The 22,177-nt window shown below is 41.9% G+C and overlaps 1 protein-coding gene across 3 annotated transcripts in view; it reads right to left on the reverse strand.

The window, feature by feature from the left end:
* Window positions 1–16,203, reverse strand: part of SLC10A7 (solute carrier family 10 member 7) — a 199,714-nt gene extending 183,511 nt beyond the window's left edge. For 2 of the 3 annotated variants that reach the window (XM_070757773.1, XM_070757771.1), the window contains exons 1-4: window positions 15,882–16,066; window positions 6,723–6,805; window positions 5,656–5,792; window positions 3,669–3,744 (exon numbers count right to left, since the gene is read on the reverse strand). In XM_070757773.1, the coding sequence (XP_070613874.1) occupies window positions 3,669–3,744; window positions 5,656–5,792; window positions 6,723–6,805; window positions 15,882–15,981 (396 nt within the window). In that variant the 5' untranslated portion in view covers window positions 15,982–16,066. Of the gene's footprint in view, window positions 1–3,668; window positions 3,745–5,655; window positions 5,793–6,722; window positions 6,806–15,881 lie in introns of all 3 variants that reach the window. The other variant, XM_070757770.1, reaches the window with a different exon arrangement.
* Window positions 16,204–22,177: the final 5,974 nt, after the last annotated feature.

A 22,177-nucleotide genomic window follows, 5' to 3' on the forward strand; every position in this document is an offset into this window, starting at 1 on the left:
CAAGAAATACTGATATGCTTCACAAGCTATTCACATTCAAAATGAAAAAGAAACTTTGGCAAGAACATGGAATTACTCCCTTCACATGTTGATTCTACTTTTAAAAAGCTGCGCCTTTTCCTGCACCTTCATCAAAGAGGACCCAGTAAAACAAAAGAATCAAAACTCATTTACTTATTGAGAGAAATGATCTAAAGCTACATACGACGTATGGCAAAGCGTATGTGAATCTCCTAGGATTGTCAGCTGATTTGAACATGAAATTAAAGTTGCCTAAATTATTATAGTTCAATGGGGGGGGAGGGGTTGGGAGGAAGATCCAAAAGACTCAAAAGATAACGAACTATAGAGATGTATTATGTTAACCACAATAGGTTATGATATGTATTGGTTTAGCAAAATAATTGAATGGAGTAATCATGGCATAACCGCAAGTATATGTTAGGTTATCACAATGTTGTTAATCAAGATGTATCTTTCTCCCTTTGTACATAATCTTCTTTGTAAATTAATAAAAATTATTTTTCAAATAAAAAAAAAAATAATATATATATATAAAAAAAAGAAATTAAAGTTGCTTTAATCAGTAGGATGATAAAAAACCCTTTTCGTTTCCATCTAATGATGGGAAATATGTACTGTAGATGGAAATCCTAAAAACCTTTCCGACCTAGATGTCATCCATTTCAAATGTAAATTTTAGCCAGAATAGCAGATCCCAATTCATTTTTCCCATCTGGAATCTTATACAGGTAGTCCTTGATTTACAACAGTTCATTTAATGACCATCTGAAGTTATGGCTACAGTGAATAAAGTGACTTACGACTGTTTTTTATGCTTACAACCCCATTGCAGCACCTCATTGTCATGTGATCAAAATTCAGATGCTTGGCAACTGACTCATATGTATTTATGATGATTGCAGTCCCTCGAGGTCATGTGATCATATTTGACATCCTTCTTACAAGCAAAGAGCCGGGGTGGTGTAGCAGGTAGAGTACTGTACTGCAGGCCACTGAAGCTGACTGTAGATCTGAAGGTCAGCGGTTCAAATCTCATCACTGGCTCAAGGTTGACTCAGCCTTCTATCCTTCCCAGGTGGGTAAAATGAGGACCCGGATTGTGGGGGCAATATGCTGTCTCTGTTAAAAAGTGCTATTGCTAATATGTTGTAAGCCGCCCTGAGTCTAAAGAGAAGGGCGGCATAAAAATCGAATGAATGAATGAATGAATGAATGAATGAATGAATGAATGAATGAATAAATAAATAAATAAATAAATAAAGTCAATGGAGAAGGTAGAGTCACTTAACCAGGTTACTAAGTTAACAACTGCAGTGATTCACTTAACAACTGTGGCAAGAAAGGGCGTAAAACGGGGAAAATTCACTTAACAACAGTCCTCTTTAAAAACAGAAATTTTGGGCTCAATTGTGGTCACAAGTCAAGGTCTACCTGTACTTTCAGATAGTATTCCCCATTCCCAATTCTCAACCAAAAACGCATACAGAATATACAATTTTTATCTGTGCACAGCTCCCTTCTGCTCATCTTGGTCTATCCGAGAGGTAGTTTGCGAAACCTGAGCATTATTTCCCTTTTAAATTTACTGTATTTATCCTTCCCTGATAATTCTTTATCTAAAAGTAAACCACCTCACGTAGAAGATAGGAGTTAGCTAGCTGTGAAGTAAGATAACTGGTTCCTCTATCCCATTTAATATCTGGTGTTTTCCACAATTTTAGACCAAGAGTATTTCTAACTGTAACTGGAAATAGACTGTAATTGGGATTTTCTATATGCACTATTCTGTAAAATTATGAAAGGATCATTGTAATCATATTGTGCCATATTGCTATTACTAGTTGTTCTGCCGCCGTGTTTCAACTGCCCGTAATTATAGGGTAATTAGTCCAGGAAGACACACACCACACGATAAAAGGAAAACCCAAAAGTTTTTATAAACAGAAAAACAGAAACAGCTCCCTTTTTAAATGTCAAAAGGATTTTCTGGTACACACAAGGCACAGGTTAAATGCAATCCAATTGCTCACCCAATAACTGGGAAATTGAGTACAATTCTAAAGTCCAGAGAGTCCACCCACAATCTTGAACAGCACAAAAACCATGATCTTGACGAAACAATGAATCAGATAAACTGCCATGAGGCTAAAACACCAGGTTGCACTTTTATCTGTAGCACTAATTACAGCAGCCCCACCCAACCAGGTGACCTCATTTTCTCTTGTAACAATCCTTCAGTTGTTGTCTCCTATGCATCACTCTATGCATGCGTGGATGTGTCATTAATTTTTGTTCAGAATCCAGGGATGATACAGATGATTGATCTCCTCCTGGGCTGTCTGCCAAACTCTCCTCTTCCCTGTCACTCACGCTTCCTTGGTCAGAGGAGGCTTCGTCGGCAGATTCCATTGGGAGCAAAACAGGCCTGCAGCATGTGGATGTTTCCCCCACATCCACCTGCACATTCCTTGGGGCAGGAGCTGGGCCAGAGCTAACCACAACAACTAGTACAATGGACTAAGTTGGCAAATGTAGTTATCATTATTAACTCTGGAAAGCTTTTGTGAGACAGTTATACATTAAATTCATTTTAATTAAGAAACTTCATTTCAAACATTGTGGAGTTTTTGCTGGATATAATGAATAATCAGAATGGCTGTCAAACAACCAGACCTTTTCAAAACAGTCATCTTACCAGTAATTAAAAAAAAATGTTAACATCTATCAATAGCTTGGCAACAGGTCTAGAAAAAGTAAAGCTGCCAGATTTCTTTATAAAGCATTAAGTTGGCCTAACAAAAATATTATCTTATTAAAGATTTTTCTTTTTTACTTTTCCAAAGAAATATACACTGCTCAAAAAAATAAAGCGGACACTTAAAAAACACAATATAACTCCAAGTAAATCAAACTTCTGTGAAATCAAATTGTCCACTTAGGAAGCAACACTGATTGACAATCAATTTCACATGCTGTTGTGCACATTCAACTTTGTACAGAACGAAGTATTCAATGAGAATATTTCATTCATTCAGATCTAGGGTGTGTTCTTTGAGTGTTCCCTTTATTTTTTTGAGCAGTATAAATATGTATCTTTTTGTGGATTTTGTCCTCTTCATCTGATACATGAATTAAAATACAAGGGTGAAATGCTCCCAGTTCGCTAGTGCCTGTCAGTCGACAGAGAGCTGGTCGCGAAGGGAACACGAGGCTCCATCCACCTACCACCACCATTTAGGTTATTTTACTCAGAGATCTACTCAAATTAATTTAAAATTTAAGTAAAATATAATTTTAAATCAGGTAAATTTTACTTAAAATTATTTTTATATGTTTAAATGAGCCCTTTGTTCAAAGTTTGGGAAACTTGTGGTTTTTTAAAGGGGATGTAGTCTCAATTCTACATTGTTTTATCTGTGGTTACATCCTTCTTCCCGCCTCCCCAAAACACTATGAACATTGTGAATGTTTTTAAATGTAAATAAACATAAAAGTGTATGTTTTTAAAAAAATGTTTATTATGGTTAAGATTACTGTAAAGTTTAGGTAGCATTGTTTCATGCACTGCCAAACAATTCTGCTTAGTAAAAATATTTTGTACAGCATTTAAAAAAATAACAAGGAATGAGAAAACAAAATCTTACCTCATTTCCCCCAACAGCTTTAGTTAAAATCACTGCTGAAGATACAGGCGGGGGCATACAGCCTACTGTCTGCAAACTAGGGAAGGATAAATGAATACAAATGTTAGTTTTATCATGATTCTTTGATACAAAAGAAGGGAGCATAGCTCTATTATTTGCTAAATGACTAACTCAAATACAAAATAACTTCTGAATATTCTGCTTACAAATAATTAGCTGATTTAATCTCTCTAAACAACTTTATTATTTATTAGCAATTGTACATGGTAGAGATCATCTAGAACAGGGTGCCAAACTCAACGTATTGAGGGCTGCATCAGGGTTGTGTTTGACAACAGGGGACATGGCCAAGGTGGGTCTAACCAACTCAATATCCCTCATTGAGGCTCCATTTTTGGCCGCAACAGGCTCCTGCAGCCCTCTGCCAGCTAAAACAGAGCCCAGAGGGTTGTACATTGTCTGCATGGGCTCCGCTTTTGACTGCCTCCTGCAGCTCTCTACCAGCCTACCCAGGCTCCGTTTTCAGCTGCAGTGGCCTCCCCAAGCTCTGTTTTTTGCTGGCAGAAGACTGAAGGAGGCCATTGAAACCAAAATTGGAGTCTGGGCATGCTATGTGCAGCCTCTCCTGGTTCCATTTTCACTAGCAGAGGGATGCAGGAGGCTGTCGGGGCAGAAACGGAGCCCAGATAAGCCAAGTATGGTCCTCCCAACCTCCATTTTTGCTGGCAGTGGTACCACGGACTGATTCTTCACTGTTTCCAGGGTGGGCCTGTGGGCCAGGTCTAAGTACTCCGTGGGCTGGATCCAGCCCATGGGCCTTGAGATTGACAGCCTTGATTTAGAAATATTCCATTGACTGAGTACCCAAGGCTTTCTGTCTCTTATTAGCAGTGTCCAGATAATCTAGTCCAAAAAGTCAATATTGCAGCTATAAATATTCAATCAAAGCCCACCCCTTTTTAATGTGCATCACATGTGTCTCATGAGCATAAGAAGGAGTGGGGGCCCTTGATTTTTTAAAAAAAACAAAAGAAAGATGCTCTCTACACAGAAACACAGAACTGGTCAGAACTTGCTGAAACCCACCTCTGCTGCTTTGATAGTTCTTGACATTTTTGTTAAAGATTATTATTATTATTATTATTATTATTATTATTATTATTATTATTATTATTATTAATTAGATTTGTATGCTGCCCCTCTCCGCAGACTCGGGGAAGCTCACAACAATAGAACAATGTACAACAAATCTAATAATTTAAAAATCACTATAAGCCCCTTATTAAAAGCAAACATACACACAAACATACCATGCATAAACTGTATAGGCCCAGGGGAGATGTCTCAATTCCCCCATGCCTGACGGCAGAGGTGGGTTTTAAGGAGTTTATGAAAGGCAAGGAGGGTGGGGGCAGTTCTAATCTCCAGGGGGAGCTGGTTCCAGAGGGTCGGGGCCGCCACAGAGAAGGCTCTTCCGCTGGGTCCCACTAAACGACACTTATGCACTTACTTTTCAATTTTCTATGACTACTAGTCAGTGAACACATTTACATATTAAATAAAATTCAAAATTATGAGTACTTGTGACTATAATAGACTACTCATTCACTATTTGAAATAATGAAAAATAATGCAAGATGCTGAAAAAGAAACCTCTATAAAATTGTGCTTTGAAATTCACTATGCATTTCATGAACATTCAACGTTCATTCTACCATTGTTACTCCAATACTCTTTGTAAGCGGTCAGCAAATATAGCACAGGCATGTTAAAAAGACACATGAATTGTAAGTCCCTATATATACAATTTGTTGCCAAGCCTTTATTTTATGGAACAAAAATTCTGAAAGAGTAACCTAACAGCAAGTGTCAAACCATTAAGCGGCACAAAAAGATAAGTTCACTATTTTTTTTTAAAAAATGCTAGCATTACTGGAAGTGCATTACTGAAAGAGCAGCAATAAATAGTTCACTGCTTAAAACATACCCTTTTAAAAGCCATTCATTTATAGATGTAATAGATAGAAGCTGAAGAAATAGCCATATAACTGTTGGGAAGAATACAAGTGTGAAGATCTGTACAAAAAGATGCAATTTTACATGCATCAAAGCACTTGTCAGCTCCTGCGAAACAAAAGAAGAAGGTTGCAATTTTAACAGATGAAGTTGTATTGCTCAAGTTAGTATCATTAAATATATTAGGTGCACGTATTTTCAGGTACACATATCGTTCCTAAACTCAGTAAATAACAGTTTAGAATTCACTTTTAGTGTCTTACCCAAAAAAATGACATGGAATTGTCTAAAATAATTACCGGTAAGTACAGGTTGAATATTTTTATCTATTGCATTTTATTTAATTTATTCATACCACACGATTCTTGACAAATGTATATTTTATTTTATGTACGCTGAGAGCATATGCACCAAGACAAATTCCTTGTGTGTCCAATCACACTTGGTCAATAAAAAATCTATTCTATTCTCTTTACTGAAAGGAGTTCAGTCAATTTTAGCACACAAAAGAAAAAAATCATGGCTATATGTTTGGAGTGAATGGCTGTACTGAAAAGCCTTTAAAATTATATTTTATGTGGTTCAGAACTTCTATCCCCATTAAATGCATCCCACAAATAATTTTAATATAGACATGGAACTTTAAGGGTTAACAAGAAGTAAAGCACAGCTTATAAAGTACCTTATGTTTCGGAGTATAAGATTTTATACTTACATTCGGAGTATAAGACGCACCCAAATTTTCAACCTCTTTTAGGAGGGGGGGGGGAAAGTGTGTCTTATACTCTGAAAATTACGGTACTTTTGTGCTCTTTTCTAATACGCCCATCTCAAGACATCTAATTTTAAAAATGGGGTTAAAATACCAGTTAGGGAATTCTGAAGTTGAAGTTAAAAATTAAGAAGACATACAACCAACACTAACTGTTCAGTGATAATATCATGTGGCCTTACTTACCAGACTCTTAAAATAACCTAGAATTTTGTTACTTATTATTTAAATAAATAAATAAAAGATGAATATTCAATTTGTAATACCTCTGTTTTCAGGGATAGCCCGCTATTGAAGAATATGGCAGAAACAGCTACATATGTGATGGTGATCTCTGGTTTCAATGGTCCTGGAAGAGAAAACATATTTGAAGCAAGAGTAAACAAAAGATTAAGATTAAGATTTATTAGATTTGTATGCCGCCCCTCTCCAAAGACTCGGGGCGTCTCACAACAGCAACAATACAATACATAGAATACAAATCCAATAGAGTTTAAAAAAACCAAGATTTAAAACCCATAGATATTAAAAGCAATCATACTGCACAATCACACCATTCTCATATATTACAGTCAGGAAAAAAGGTGGTGGTGGGGGAAGAGATAGTCTTCTTTTAACATTTATAGATGGCTATTTAGATATTCTGCAACTGTGCATTCTATAGAGACGTTAAAACCAGAATTCATTCATTCATTCATTCATTCATTCATTCATTCTCCTCCTCCCTGCTTCCCTCTCTCCCCCTCCCACCCTCTCTCTCCCCCTCCCTCCTTCCTCAATCTAGAACTTGCTGCAATTGGCAGCCTTGTCAAAACTAACAATAACGTCATGATTAAGAGCAATAGATGCATGTATTTCAGCCATGCCAGACATCAGGTCTAGTTCTCTAGATTGCTTCTTGCTAATTATGTAATTTTCATGCCATCTTAAACTATATTTGCAGTAGAAAGAATCGGCACTCAAGATATTAGGTCCCGCAGAGTGGGCCTTCTCCAGGTCCCGTCAACTAAACAATGTCGTTTGGCGGGACCCAGGGCAAGAGCCTTCTCTGTGGCGGCCCCAGCCCTCTGGAACCAACTCCCCCCAGAGATTAGAATAGCCCCCACCCTTCTTGCCTTTCATAAGCTTCTTAAAACCCACCTCTGTCGTCAGGCATGGGGGAACTGAGATATTCTTTCCCCCTAGGCTTCTACAATTTATGTATGGTATGTTTGTATGTATGATTGGTTTTAAAACAAGGGTTTTTAGCTGTTTTAGTATTGGATTGTCGCATGTTGTTTTTACCACTGTTGTTAGCCGCCCCGAGTCTACGGAGAGTGGCGGCATACAAATCCAATAAATTAAATAAATAAATAAATAAATAAATAAATAAATTAAATTAAATAAATAAATAAATAAATATGTACATGCATTTGAAAGCAAGTTTCTACTAATTTTGACCATTGTAGGTAATCCTAAAAGTCCAGATTCAAAGAAAAAATAATGTCCATTTTACATATAATGAAAAGAATGATGCTTCTACAAAGCTGGTACGCTAATAGCAGATGGTAGTAAAAGACCCAAGTTCCTTTGTATTCTGCAGCTTAAGGAGAAAATTTAGATAATTGTCACACCATTTTTTCACTTGAGGCGATATTTCGAAAGGAGCAAAACGTGGGGGGAAGACTGCTTTTAAATTTCACCTCTCATAGGAATCTGCAAAATGCCATATTTTATTTATCTATCTATCTATCTATCTATCTATTGGATTTATATGCCGCCCCTCTCCGAAGACTCAGGGCGGCTAACAGCAATCATAAAACAGCGTACAATAATAATCCAATACTCAAAACAATTAAAAACCCATTAATATAAAAAACCAAACATACATACAGACATACCATGCATAAAATTGTAAAGGCCTAGGGGGAAAGGGAATCTCAATTCCCCCATGCCTGGTGGCAGAGGTGGGTTTTAAGTAGCTTACGAAAGGCAAGGAGGGTGGGGGCAATTCTAATCTCTGGGGGGAGTTGGTTCCAGAGGGTCGGGGCCGCCACAGAGAAGGCTCTTCCCCTGGGTCCCGCCAAGCGGCATTGTTTAGTTGACGGGACCCAGAGAAGGCCCACTCTGTGGGACCTAACTGGTCGCTGGGATTCGTGTACTGTAGCAGAATATAATACTGATTATCATTGATGATGCAAAAAACAGGGTAAAAGGTACTCAACAACACTCATTTATCAACATTACTGGAACTACTTTTAAGTTGGGATAATTGGGGAAGAAAAACACCAATGTTTACTTGGCAGCCCAAAAGACCCTTATTACTCCTCAAAGTAATACGGGCTGAACTATTCCCTCAGGCAGTTCTAAGTACAAGACCAGAAAACATACTATTAAAATGAAACACGAGGGACACAGTTTTGGCACCTTGATACTACAATAATGTGAATACTGTACTTTTTAAACTTTTTTTTCTTAGGTTCAGGTTTGTTGAATGTGATTACTACTTGTGTTTTAAGAGAGGCAAAATAAAGGTCAATTATATAATTTGATAGAAGTTATCTATAGAAACATCTTCAGGGCTGCAGCCCCACTATCACAGTTGCTCAGGAATCTCTAATTACAGAGATATCAGAGGGCCATATTTTGAAAGATATTTCTAGAAAGGAAGAAAGGGGGTAATCAGAAACTTACTTAAGAGGTATTATTAAGGTAGGCCTTGCTGAAACAAGGATGCAGACTGCATTTAAAAAAACATGTATAACTAAATGAAACAGGATGGCATGAACTTTTCTAAAGAATATTCATTTTAAAACACCAGGTTTTAAAATAAATCACTGCATTAGTATATACAGTGATACCTTGTCTTACAAACTTAATTGGTTCTGGGACGAGGTTCTTAAGGTGAAGAGTTTGTAAGACGAAACAATGTTTCCCATAGGAATCAATGGAAAAGCGATTAATGCGTGCAAGCCCAAAATTCACCCCTTTTGCCAGCCGAAGCGCCCATTTTTGCACTGCTGGGATTCCCCTGAGGCTCCCCTCCATAGGAAACCCCACCTCCAGACTTCTGTGTTTTTGCGATGCTGCAGGGGAATCCCAGCAGGGGAATCCCAGCATCGCAAAAACAAGATCTTCGCTGGCAACGGAAGTCTGGAGGTGGGGTTTCCCATGGAGGGGAGCCTCAATGGAATCCCAGCAGCGCAAAAATGGGTGCTTTGCTGGCAACGGGAGTCTGGAGGTGGGGCATCCCAGCGCCGGTGGTGGGTTTGTAAGGTGAAAATAGTTTGTAAGAAGAGGCAAAAAAAATCTTTAACCCCGGGTTTGTATCTCGAAAAGTTTGTATGATGAGGCGTTTGTAAGATGAGGTCACTGTACTGACTTCCCACAAAATCCCCACTTGTACAAACATTAAAGAAAGTAAATTTGTCCATTATGTAAAATAAAAAATTCTATATTCACTCTACTTTTCTCTCATTAAATGCAATGGAATCTCTAGAATCTACGAGAAATAATTGGGAGATTTACTTTGAGCCTATGTAACTTTTATGCATACTATTTCAAGTTCCTGAAGTATACCAATACAGTATAAATAGAAGGGATCACTAAATCACTTTTTAAAAAGTATTAATTTCTCAGATTTTAGGGGAAAATGGTATACAATACAGAAACTCATGCTAAAGAAGCTGATTGATGGCAATTGATATCTTAATATCGTAAAGGTAGTTTGGGAAACACACACACATTTAAGACTATTTCTCACCATCAGAATGAGCTTTCTACCAATCAAAACTTTACAAGTACAAAGACTGTAGATAGTAAACACTATAATATATTCAGTGAGCCAATTCCCCTTCTGTCACAAAACAGGAAATATACAAAGTGCACATCACATGCACAAACATGTCTCACAATCTGATTTCAGCACTGTGTACTATAGTAGGTAGTGTCCAACATTGTATATAATGTTAAGGGCTGTTGTGAGGTTGCCTATCCTGGTAGATTATGAAATGTTCCACCACATGTGATGTGAGGTGTTATGGACTGGAAGCCAAGCTTTATCCACTGTAATCTCATGGAACACTTTGTTCCTGACCCTTTTCTGTTGTTGCAATAACTCTCCAGAAGAAAAGTGGTAATTATCTCCAATTAAAGAAAAATAAGTTTCCACAGGTGAACAGGATACATATCCCAAAATAGGAAGTTGCATGAACACATCAGAGTTAAACACATTGTTTAAATGCAGCATTCAGTCAGCCCAGGATCAAAACGATGTCAAAGCTTATAGGTAGATCCATTACTACCTATAAGAGCCTCGGGAGTGCAGTGGTTAGAGTGCAGCATTGCAAGCTACTTCTGCTGAACACTGGCTGCCAGCAGTTTGGCAGATCAAATCTCAGTAGGCTGAAGGTTGACTCAGCCTTCCATCCTTCCAATGTGGGTTAAATGAGGACCCAGACTGTTGGAGGCAATATGCTGATTCTGTAAACAGTTTAGAGAGGGCTGTAAAGCATTGTGAAGCGGTATATGAGTCTAAATGTCATTGCTATTGGAAGAATTAACAGGTACAATGAAAGTCCAAGAAAGTATACTGCTCAAAAAACATGTTTGTTTGTTTGTTTGTTTGTTTGTTTGTTGGTTGGTTTGTTTGTTTGTTGGTTGGTTTGTTTATTTGTTTATTTATTTATTTATTTATTTATTTATTTATTTATTATTTGGATTTGTATGCCGCCCCTCTCCGAAAACTCGGGGCGGCTCACAACAAGTGAAAAGACAATCCAATACATAATCCAATTAATTAAAATATTATAAATTTAAGAAAAACCCCTATACAGTACTAACATACACACACACAAGCATACCATATATAAATTCAACGTGCCCAGGGGAAGATGTTTAGTTTCCCCATGCCTGACGGCAAAGGTGGGTTTTGAGGAGTTTACGGAAGGCAGGAAGAGTAGGGGCAGTTCTGATCTCCGGGGGGAGTTGGTTCCAGAGAGTCGGTGCCGCCACAGAGAAGGCTCTCCCCCTGGGGCCCGGCAAACCGGCATTGTTTAGTTGACGGGACCCGGAGGAGGCCCACTCTGTGGGACCTAATCGGTCGCTGGGATTCGTGCGGCAGAAGGCGGTCTCGGAGATATTCTGGTCCAGTGCCATGAAGGGCTTTAAAGGTCATAACCAACACTTTGAATTGTGACCGGAAACTGATCGGCAGCCAATGCAGACTGCGGAGTGATGGTGAAACATGGGCATACCTGGGTAAGCCCATGACTGCTCTCGCAGCTGCATTCTGCACGATCTGAAGTTTCCGAACACTTTTCAAAGGTAGCCCCATGTAGAGAGCATTACAGTAGTCGAACCTCGAGGTGATGAGGGCATGAGTGACTGTGAGCAATGAGTCCCGGTCCAGATAGGGCCGCAACTGGTGCACCAGGCGAACCTGGGCAAACGCCCCCCTCGCCACAGCTGAAAGATGGTTCTCTAATGTGAGCTGTGGATCGAGGAGGACGCCCAAGTTCCGGCCCTCTCTATAATTGGTTGGTTGGTTGGTTGGTTTCATTCATTCATTCATTCATTCATTCATTCATTCATTCATTCATTCATTCATTCATTCATCTTCTATGCCGCCCAATCCCGAAGGACTCAGGGCGGCTTACAACAACGGTACAAATATTATTATTATTTTTTTATTATTATTATTTATTAGATTTGTATGCCGCCCCTCTCCAAAGACTCAGGGCGGTTCACAACAGTAATAGAAACAATATAACAGTGAAACAAATCTAATATTAAAATAAAACATATCTAAAACCCAACAATTTAAAACCATACAATAAATATAAGAATAAATACAAAACAGTAAAAGAAGTTGAATAGTTACCTGATGTTAAAACATAACAAATTAAAATAACCCCTAAAAAGGTTATTATAAAAACAAAGAAAAAACACTCTCATATACATACACACCATTCTTACAGTTGGCCATCAAGCTGTGAATTTATGGCCCCCAAGCCTGTCGGCAAAGCCAGGTCTTCGTGGCTTTGCAAAAAGCCAGCAGGGTGGGAGCAGTACAGATATCAGGGGGAAGTTGGTTCCATAGAGCTGGGGCGGCCACAGAGAAGGCTCTTCCTTGTGGCACTGCCAATTTGCATTGCTTAGTCGACAGGACCTGGAGGAGGCCAACTCTGTGATCTCTTATTGGTCTCTGGGAGGTATGCGGCAGGAGACGGTCCCGTAAATAGTCTGGCCCTGAGCCATGTAGGGTTTTATAGGTAATAACCAACACCTTGAATTGTGCCCGGAGACTAATAGGAAGTCAGTGCAGCTCAGAGCAAAGGTGTTATATGGGTGTACCGAGGTACACCCATAACAGCTCTCGTGGCTGCATTTTGGACTATTTGCAGTCTCTGAACACTTTTCAAGGGTAGCCTCATGTAGAGCGCATTGCAATAATCAAGATGGGAGGTGATGAGGGCCTGAGTGACTGTGCGGAGAGCCTCCTGGTCCAAGTAGGGCCCAACTGGTGTTCAAGGCGAACCTGAGTGAAGGTCCCCCTGGCCACAGCCAAAATGTGATGGTCAAAACTCAGCCGTGGGTCCAGGAGCACACCCAAGTTGCAGACTGTATCTGAAGGGGACAATATCCCCCTCTCCCACCCCCCCGGGAGCAATGGACGGACAGATCGAAAAGTCCTTAGGAGGGAGAGCCAACAGCGACTCGGTCTTGTCTGGGTTGAGTCTGAGCCTGTTGGCCCCCATCCGGATCCTGACAGCTTCCAGGCACCGGCACATCACACCACAAAATAAAGGGAACACTCAAATAACACATCCTAGATCTGAATGAATGAAATATTCTCATTGAATGCTTTGTTCTGTACAAAGTTGAATGTGCTTCCTCTTCTATGTTTCTATGTGCACAACAGCATGTGAAATTGATTGTCAATCAGTATTGGACAGTTTGATTTCACAGAAGTTTGATTTACTTGGAGTTATATTGTGTTGTTTAAGTGTTCCTTTTATTTATTTATTTTTTTGAGCAGTGTAGTTAAAATTGATTAGCACAGCCCTTTTCTCATTTAGAAACAGCTTTTATTTTTTTATTTTTTTATTTTGTCCAATACACAATGAGGGTTTTAGTGGGTGTATATCTATATACACATAGTAAAATACATGATGAAGGTTATAGAGGAGATACTCATAGTAAAATATATCTAGAAATAACAGAAAAGAAGGTATAGTAATAGAACATATCAATGAAAGAATAGAAGAAGAGATATAGGAATAGAAGAAAGGTATAGGAGATATAGGAGAGCAATAGCACAGGGGACAGAAGGCACTCTAGTGCACTTGTACTCGCCCCTTACTGACCTCTTAGGAATCTGGATAGGTCAATCGTGGAGAGTCTAAGGGAGAAATGTTGGGGGTTAGGGGTTGACACAATTGAGTCCGGTAACAGTTCCACGCTTCGATAACTCGATTGTTGAAATCATATTTTTTTACAGTCAGGTTTGGAGCCATTCGTATTAAGTTTGAATCTGTTGCGTGCTCTTGTGTTGTTGCGGTTGAAGCTGAAGTAGTCATGACCGGTATGATGTTGCAGCATATGATCTTATGGGCAATACTCAAATCGTGTTTTAGGCGCCGTAGTTCTAGGCTTTCTAGGCCCAGGATTGTTAGTCTATTTTCGTAGGGTATTCTGTTTCGAGTGGAGGAGTGAAGGGCTCTTCTGGTGAAATATCTTTGGACATTTTCAAGGGTATTGATGTCTGAGATGTGGTGTGGGTTCCAGACAGATGAGCAGTAGTCTAGGATGGGTCTGGCAAAAGGTTTGTAGGCTCTTGTGAGTAGTGTGAGATTGCCTGAGCAGAAGCTGCGTAGGATCAGGTTAACAACTCTAGTATAGTAATAGAACGTATCAATGAAAGAATAGAAGAAGAGATATAGGAATAGAAGAAAGGTATAGGAGATATAGGAGAGCAATAGCACAGGGGACAGAAGGCACCCTAGTGCAGTGCTTCCCAACCTTGGCAACTTGAAGCTATTTGGACTTCAACTCCCAGAATTCCCCAGCCATCATTTGCTGGCTGGGGAATTCTGGGAGTTGAAGTCCAAAGAGCTTCAAGTTGCCAAGGTTGGGAAACACTGCACTAGTGCACTTGTACTCGCTTCTCAAATGGGACAGCCAATTTACCAACTGTACATTCCTATCGCCTGAACGACTGCGAAGTTGCTAACACTTGTTGCATATACATATATATATATCCTGTAAGTGAGACGCTACTACTCGCCCTTAAAGCAGTGTTTTTCAACCAGTGTGCCGCGGCACACTAGTGTGCCGTGAGGCATGATCAGGTGTGCCGCGAAGCTCAGCAAGAGAGAGAGAGAAAGAAAGAGAGAGAGAAAGAAAAAGAAAGCAAGAGAGAGAGAAAGAGGCAGGGAAGGAGAGAGAGATAGAAAGAGAGCAAAAAAGAGAGGAAGGAAGGAAGCGAGAGAAAGGGATGGAGAGAGAGAGGAAGGAAGGGAGAGATAGAAAGAGGGAGAGAAATAGAGCGAAAGGGAGGAAGAGAGAGAGAGAGAGAGAATTTTTTTTGTCCAAACTTTTTTTAGCCCCACCACTCCCCCCCCTCGCTTAAGGTGCCCCATTATTTTGTATATGTAAAAAATGTGCCGCAGCTCAAAAAAGGTTGAAAATCACTGCCTTAAAGGATGCGTGCGAACGACTAGTGCGGGGGGCGCTACTGCGTTGCCCTAACGCGGGGACGTGAACTACTCGCTCCCTACTTCCGACAGCAGCCCACACGTGTTGTTGTCTCTTTTATTTTGCAACTGCAGCCGGATCCTTCCACGCGGAAGTGGATCTTCCCATGTTTGCTCGCCGGCCGTGCAACGTGTCACTCGCTGCAACACCGTCCGGGAGTTTTGAGTCGGGGGGGAAAACTCCAACCTTCCTCTGAACGTAAAAATATTACTATAATGCTCAAAATAAATAAATAAAGGGAACACTTCCTAGATCTGAAGGAATGAAATAATCTCCGAGAATACTTTGTTCTGCACAAAGTTGAATGTGCACCACAGCGTGTGAAAATGATTGTCAATCAGTGTTGGACAATTTGATTTCACAGGAGTTTGATTTACTTGGAGTTCTATTGTGTTGTTTAAGTGTTCCCTTTATTTTTTTTTTGTATATTGCCAAGGGACGATGGGGGGGGGACACATAGGAAGAGGGGAAATGGTGCTTGCCCCTTGAGGATGGGCAAACTCTGGCTTTGCCCAGCCCGACTCAGTCTGGATTTTGGAGGGACGTCGGGCGGGAAAAAGGGGGGTTTCAATGCAAGAGCCTCGGACCCTTTGCAGCCCTGCCCGTGTTTCTCCGCTTGCAAACCAGCGGAGCCCCGAGTGCGAAAGAGGAGAGCCGTGAAAGGCGGGAAGCGTCCCCGGGAGACTTACCCCCTTTCACCCCAAAAGCCGGCTCCAGCTTGGCGACGGTGATGGCCAGGACGATGCCCAGCATGAACCAGTCCTTCCTCAGCCTTTCCAGGACGCCCATGGCAGCGGCGGCGAGGCTGGCCGAGAGACTTGGGCAGCGAGGAAGGAAGGAGGGCGGGCGGGAGGAGGAGGAGGAGAGTCGGTCAGGACTTCCCTCGGGCCCTCCCGCACAGCGCCGCCGCAACGTGCCTGCCGGCCGCGGCCAAACCAGTTAAACGCCGCTGCCGCCGCCGGGAAGTATCCAGTGACAGGAACAGGCTCTCCGAAAGCCGCCATCGTTACCACGCGACCCCTAATAGACTCGCGCGCGTTTAGTGAGGGAAAGGAAGGCGGCACGGGAAGGGGGGGGGGCGGCAGCAAGCTTCGTCAAGCAGGGCCCGCCATTAGGACGTCTGAGGGAGCCTAAACGGGAGAAGCGGGGTAAACAGGCAAGCAGCGGCCGAAAGCTAATCCCGAAGGAGCGCACATCGGGTCCTAAGAAGAGCGCCTGCCAGGCAGAGTAAGGGTTGGAGGAGCCCACCCGGGTTGGGAGGAAGCGCCCTGAGGTGGGAAGGGATCCCGCTGCCTTTGCCTCAGGCGGGCTGGCAAGCGGAGAACGGGATATGGCCGAGAAAGCCTTAGCCTGAGGGAAGTGGAGGAATTGGAAACGGTCCGGGGCTGATTGGAAAAGAGGCTCTTGCGCGCCTCTTCGAAGCTTTACAGCCCGCTCCGTGACGCCATGGCGTTTTAGCGTGAGGACGGGCCGGAGGGCGGGGGCTGGGCTTTCGGTTCCTGGCGTGGAGACACGTGTCGCGGGACTCGCACTTCGGGAGGGCGAGGAGGTTAGGGGTCGTGTGAGCGCGCGCGCCTAAAGCGGCCGAGGATTTCAAAAGCGGCCGGAAATTACCTTCCTGTATAAATAGGATTGTGAATCATGGCGGCAATAGAGACACGAGATGGGTGTACGACTTTGTTTGGAGTTAGCCGCGGAAAATGAACTAGCGCCGAGAGATGGCTTTCTTTCCTTCCTTCCTTCCTTCCTTCCTTCCTTCCTTCCTTCCTTCCTCTCTCTCTCTCTTTCTCCCTCCGTTCCTGCCCTTTCCTTCTTCTTCCCCTTCCTTCCCTCCCTCCGTTCTTTCCTTTCCTTCTTTCTGCCCCTTCGTTCCTTCGTTCCTTTCCGCCCTCCCTCCTTTCCTTCTTTCTGCCCCTTTCTTTCTTTCTCTTTCCCTCTCTCTCTTTTCCTCCGTTGCTGCCCTTTCCTTCTTTCTGCCCCTTCCCTCCCTCCTTTCTTTCTGCCCTTTCCTTTTTTTTTCTTCCTTCCTTCCTTCACTCCCTCCCCCCTCCTTTCCTTCTTTCTGCCCTTTCCTTATTTCCTTCCTTCCTTGCTGATGCAATCTTTCTTGTGTGTTTACCCAGCAACATTTAGAGCTTCCTTCTAAGAAGTTCATGCAGGGACGAAGACAAAGAGCTGCAGGAACAGGTAGGTTTGGGAAAAACAGTTGACCTCTCCCTAAGAGGCCAATTCCTAAGAGGCACCAGCCTGCGTACCATCCCTGTCCTAAGTTTCTTTCTTATTAGTACCAATATCATGTATATAAACAATGTTCTTTCTTTGTATGCTACCAATACGTACTTGACTAATAAAATTATAAAATAAAATAAATCTTTGTCCCTGATTCTGCCTCTGACGTCTGCGCCTCCGTTGACTCCTCCGTTCTGCAGCCACAAGTTTAGTCTTGATCTCTGGGAGTTGGACTACTACGCGATTCTGACTCAAAATCTCAAAGTAAAGCTTTTCGTTTATTGTGCCTACATGCATATGTTGTTGATTTGCTGTCTCAATCCTCATGGCAATTTATAGACAAATAAATTTTAAAATAGTCCAAACAGGAGCAAAAATATTACAATATCAAATAATCTAGAAACACCCATTATTAAATTGGCCATAATGGGTGATAATGTTGTCTGGCCAGAATCATTAACTGTTCTGTGCAGAAAGGACAGGCCACAGATGGTGCATGGGAAACTCCTGCAAATTTATTTATTTATTTATGTATGTATTTATTTATGTATTTATGTTTATATTTTCTTTTATTTTTCATTCTTCATATTCTCTTACATTATTTCATAACTTCATTTCTACATGTTATTCATATTTATTTTATTTATTTATTTTATTTTTATGCCGCCCTTCTCCTTAGACTCAGGGCAGCTTACAACATTTTTGCAATAGCCCTTTTTAACAGAGCCAGCATATTGCCCCCACAATCCGGGTCCTCATTTTACCCACCTCGGAAGGATGGAAGGCTGAGTCAACCTTCAGCCGGTGATGAGATTTGAACCGCTGACCTACAGATCTACAGTCAGCTTCAGTGGCCTGCAGTACAGCACTCTACCTGCTGCGCCACCCCGGCTCTGGTTATCTTCTGGTCTGGACTGAAAGGGCTGTGATGCACTCTCAGCCACTAGGAAGAAGTTTCTTCTTCGCTTTTCCTCATTTCCTGCTTGCCAACTTACATATTGTTCTGTCTGGGTTCCCCCAGACGTCAACACCAACTAAAAAGTGTATCCAGACACGCTGGTAAAAAGCAAAGTCATTTTATATCTTTGAAAACAAACACAGATAACAAAAACTGTTCTTACACACTGGAATGCTATGAAGCTTCACAAAAGAGTCACGACGGCCAGACAAGACAACAGGCTTCTTGCTGGCACACACACCACTGTAGATAATAAAACCCACGCCTCTCCCAAGTTTTCAGCCTTCGAGGCCACAAGCCAGAATCAGAGACGCCAAGGATCGAAGCAAGGTCACAGGACTCCCAAAAGATAACTCTCCACAATACAGGAAGGGCGGGCCTGCCTTTTCAACCTTTCTGAGGAGAACCACACCCAAACCCAGCTGTTGCCTATTAGGGATGGAAATACCTGGCTAATTGTCCCCTTCTTTGTGCTGCCCTTCTCTGCCTCATATCTATGATGGCTTGTGCGTTCTCATCTAATGACTCCAGGCTACTCGCTGGGGAGAGCTCCCCGCCGGGGGTAACAGGCTGTTCTCCCTCCTCCTCGTCCTGACATTCCTCTTCCCCGTCTGCCTGGTCCTCCTCCTCCTCCTGTTCCTCGTCCTCCCCCTCTGAGCATGGAGCCTGCAGAGTTCCAGCCGTTCCCTGAGGAGTCTCAGACTGAATCACAACACATATAGGGACTACAACTGCTGCAGTTCCTAGCCAGGATGCTGGGCAAGACTTGGTTGCAATTCTGGAAATTCTACTTTCAACAGTTTGTGGTTATATATTTGCTGATCACCCTTTGTTAAGGATTTACTTTTATTACTCATCTGTTCTATTTTACAACAGTTGTATAATCCGATAAAAGCAACACACCCACGGAAAGGAAATACTATTTCATAGATTGAATTTGTTAAATTAGACTATTTAAATAGTGGTGCAGTCCAATATGCATAGTTACCTGACTTCAAGGAGAATTACTCCCTGTTAAAAGATTAAGATGATTAAGATACTTATGTATATTCTAGTGTCTTGTAGGAAAGAGATGTTATGACTCTCCAGAGGTTGCTGAAATTCCGTTCTGTTTAAGTGTAGCTAGCACATGAGTTGCAACATCCTCATTACTGTGCCTGGGTAATTCCTGGTGGATGCCAGACAAATTTTATCTTAAGAGAGCAGAGGCTACACTGTTTCTACGTAAGAAAAGCTTGTTTACTCTTTAAATGTTAACAAAGAAGTGAAATTTCTTAAGAAAAGTTTCTATTTAAGAAATGCCTCTGTTTACCCTTACCTCAAAGTTTGCCACAATGGCATTACTACCATCAGGTAAGAGCTACTACTGTGAGATGGTTTTCTTTCCCCAACACAGAAGTTTGCAATATAACTAAAAGAACATACAATAGAATAGAATAGAATTTTTATTGGCCAAGTGTGATTGGACACACAAGGAATTTGTCTTGGTGCATATGCTCTCAGCGTCCATAAAATAAGATATACATTTGTCAAGAATCATGTGGTACAACACTTAATGATTGTCATAGGGGTCAAATAAGCAATGAAGAAGCAATATTAATAAAAATCTTAGGATATAAGCAACAAGTTACAGTCATACAGTCAACATGGGTATTCAAAAGCAGCATTACTAAATCAAATACAATTTTTGTACATCTGTCCAGAAGTGAGTTCCACAGAATCCCAGCATAAAATTAGTGTGTACAGGACTGTAGTATAAAGGTAGCATGAAGGAGAAATTATCAGGATTATTGAAAGAGACTAAACAACATCTCTGTAATAGTTAACTTGAAAAGGGATCTTATTGCTGGCGTCACACATTTTGTTTATTATTTTTTATTTTTTTATTTTGTCCAATACACAATACATATAGAAGAGAATAGACATGAGGTAATACAGTAGTCCCTTGCTATATCGCGCTTCACCTACTGCGGCTTCACTTCATCGCGGGTTTTCAAGAAATAATGAGAAAAATCATTCGCGGATCTTCGCTGGTTCGCGGGTTTCTGAGGAAGTCGATTGGCAGATTTAAACAGCCTGCGGAACTCGATCGGAAGGTTTTTCAAAAAAAAAATATCTAAAATTGTAAATACAGTGATCCCTCGAGTTTCGCGATCTCGATCTTCGCGAAACGCTATATCGCGATTTTTCCACCCGATGACGTCACTCTCTTCCTTCCTTTCTCATCTTTCTTTCTCTCTTTATCTTGCTTCTTCCTCTCTCACACTCTCTTCCTCCCTCTCTCATCTCTTTCTTTCCTTCTCTCTCTTTCTCTATCTCTCCCCCTCTTGCTGGTGGGCGGCGGGCGGGCGAGCGGGGGCATCAGCGAGGAGCCGGGGTTTCCCCTTTGCGTGGGCGGCTGGTAAACCCCGATCTTTGTCTGCTCGCTGCTGCTGCGCCGAGCAGATCAGCTGCTGGGCGGCCGAAGGAACCTTCCCTGGGTCTTCCCCCTCTTGCTGGCGGGCGGGCGAGCGGCGGGCATCAGCGAGGAGCCGGGGTTTCCCCTTTGCGTGGGCGGCCGGGAAGACCCAGGGAAGGTTCCTTCGGCCGCCCAGCAGCTGATCTGCTCGGTAGCGCAGCAGCAGCGAGGAGCCAAATCGGGATTTCCCCTTTGCGTGCGGGGAAATCCCGATTCGGCTCCTCGCTGCTGCTGCGCTACCTAGCAGATCAGCTGCTGGGCGGCCGAAGGAACCTTCCCTGGGTCTTCCCGGCCGACCACGCAAAGGGGAAACCCCGGCTCCTCGCTGATGCCCGCCGCTCGCCCGCCCGCCAGCAAGAGGGGGAAGACCCAGGGAAGGTTCCTTCGGCCGCCCAGCAGCTGATCTGCTCGGTAGCGCAGCAGCAGCGAGGAGCCGAATCGGGTTTCCCCTTTGCGTGGGCGGCGGGGAACGCAAACTCCACCATCTACGCATGCGCGGCCATAGAAAAAAGGCGCGCATGCGCAGATGGTGTTTTTACTTCCGCAACCCTACATCGCGAAAAATCGATTATCGCGAGGGGTCTTGGAACAGAACCCTCGCGATAATAGAGGGATCACTGTACTGTATTTAAATACTGTATCTAAAATAAATACTGTGTGGGAAGGGTTTATAAACACTTAAAACAATGAAAACTTACCAAACAATTACAATATAAATATTTAAATAAGTACTATCAGTCGATAAATTCCCCATCATGGATTTCACCTATTGCGGCCGGGTCTGGAACGTAACACCAGCGATAGGTGAGGGCTTACTGTATATATAAAGAAAAATATAAAATAGAGAAGATATATGAAAGGAAGAAAATATATATGAGATAAAGGAAAGACAATTGGACAGGGGACGAAAGGCACACTAGTGCACTTATGCACGCCCCTTACTGACCCCTTAGGAACCTGGAAAGGTCAATTGTGGATAGTCTAAGGGAGAAATGTTGGGGGTTAGGGGTTGACACTATTGAGTCTGGTAATGAGTTCCACGCTTCGACAACTCGATTGTTAAAGTCGTATTTTTTACAGTCAGGTTTGTAAGCAGTTAATATTAAGTTTGAATCTGTTGTGTGCTCTTGTATTGTTGCAGTTGAAGCTGAAGTAGTCATTGACAGGTAGGACGTTGCAGCATATGATCTTGTGGGCAATACTTAAATCATATTTAATACTTAATATATTATATTTAATACTTAAATTTGCCTTTGGCTTATCTGCTCCTGCCTTCCTATTTATTTTCTTAATTCTAAAATTCAGATGTTTCCTGTTATTTACCTGAATGACATCCAGGA

This window comes from Erythrolamprus reginae, chromosome 7, assembly GCF_031021105.1.
Source record: "Erythrolamprus reginae isolate rEryReg1 chromosome 7, rEryReg1.hap1, whole genome shotgun sequence".
NCBI classification, from domain to species: domain Eukaryota; kingdom Metazoa; phylum Chordata; class Lepidosauria; order Squamata; family Dipsadidae; genus Erythrolamprus; species Erythrolamprus reginae.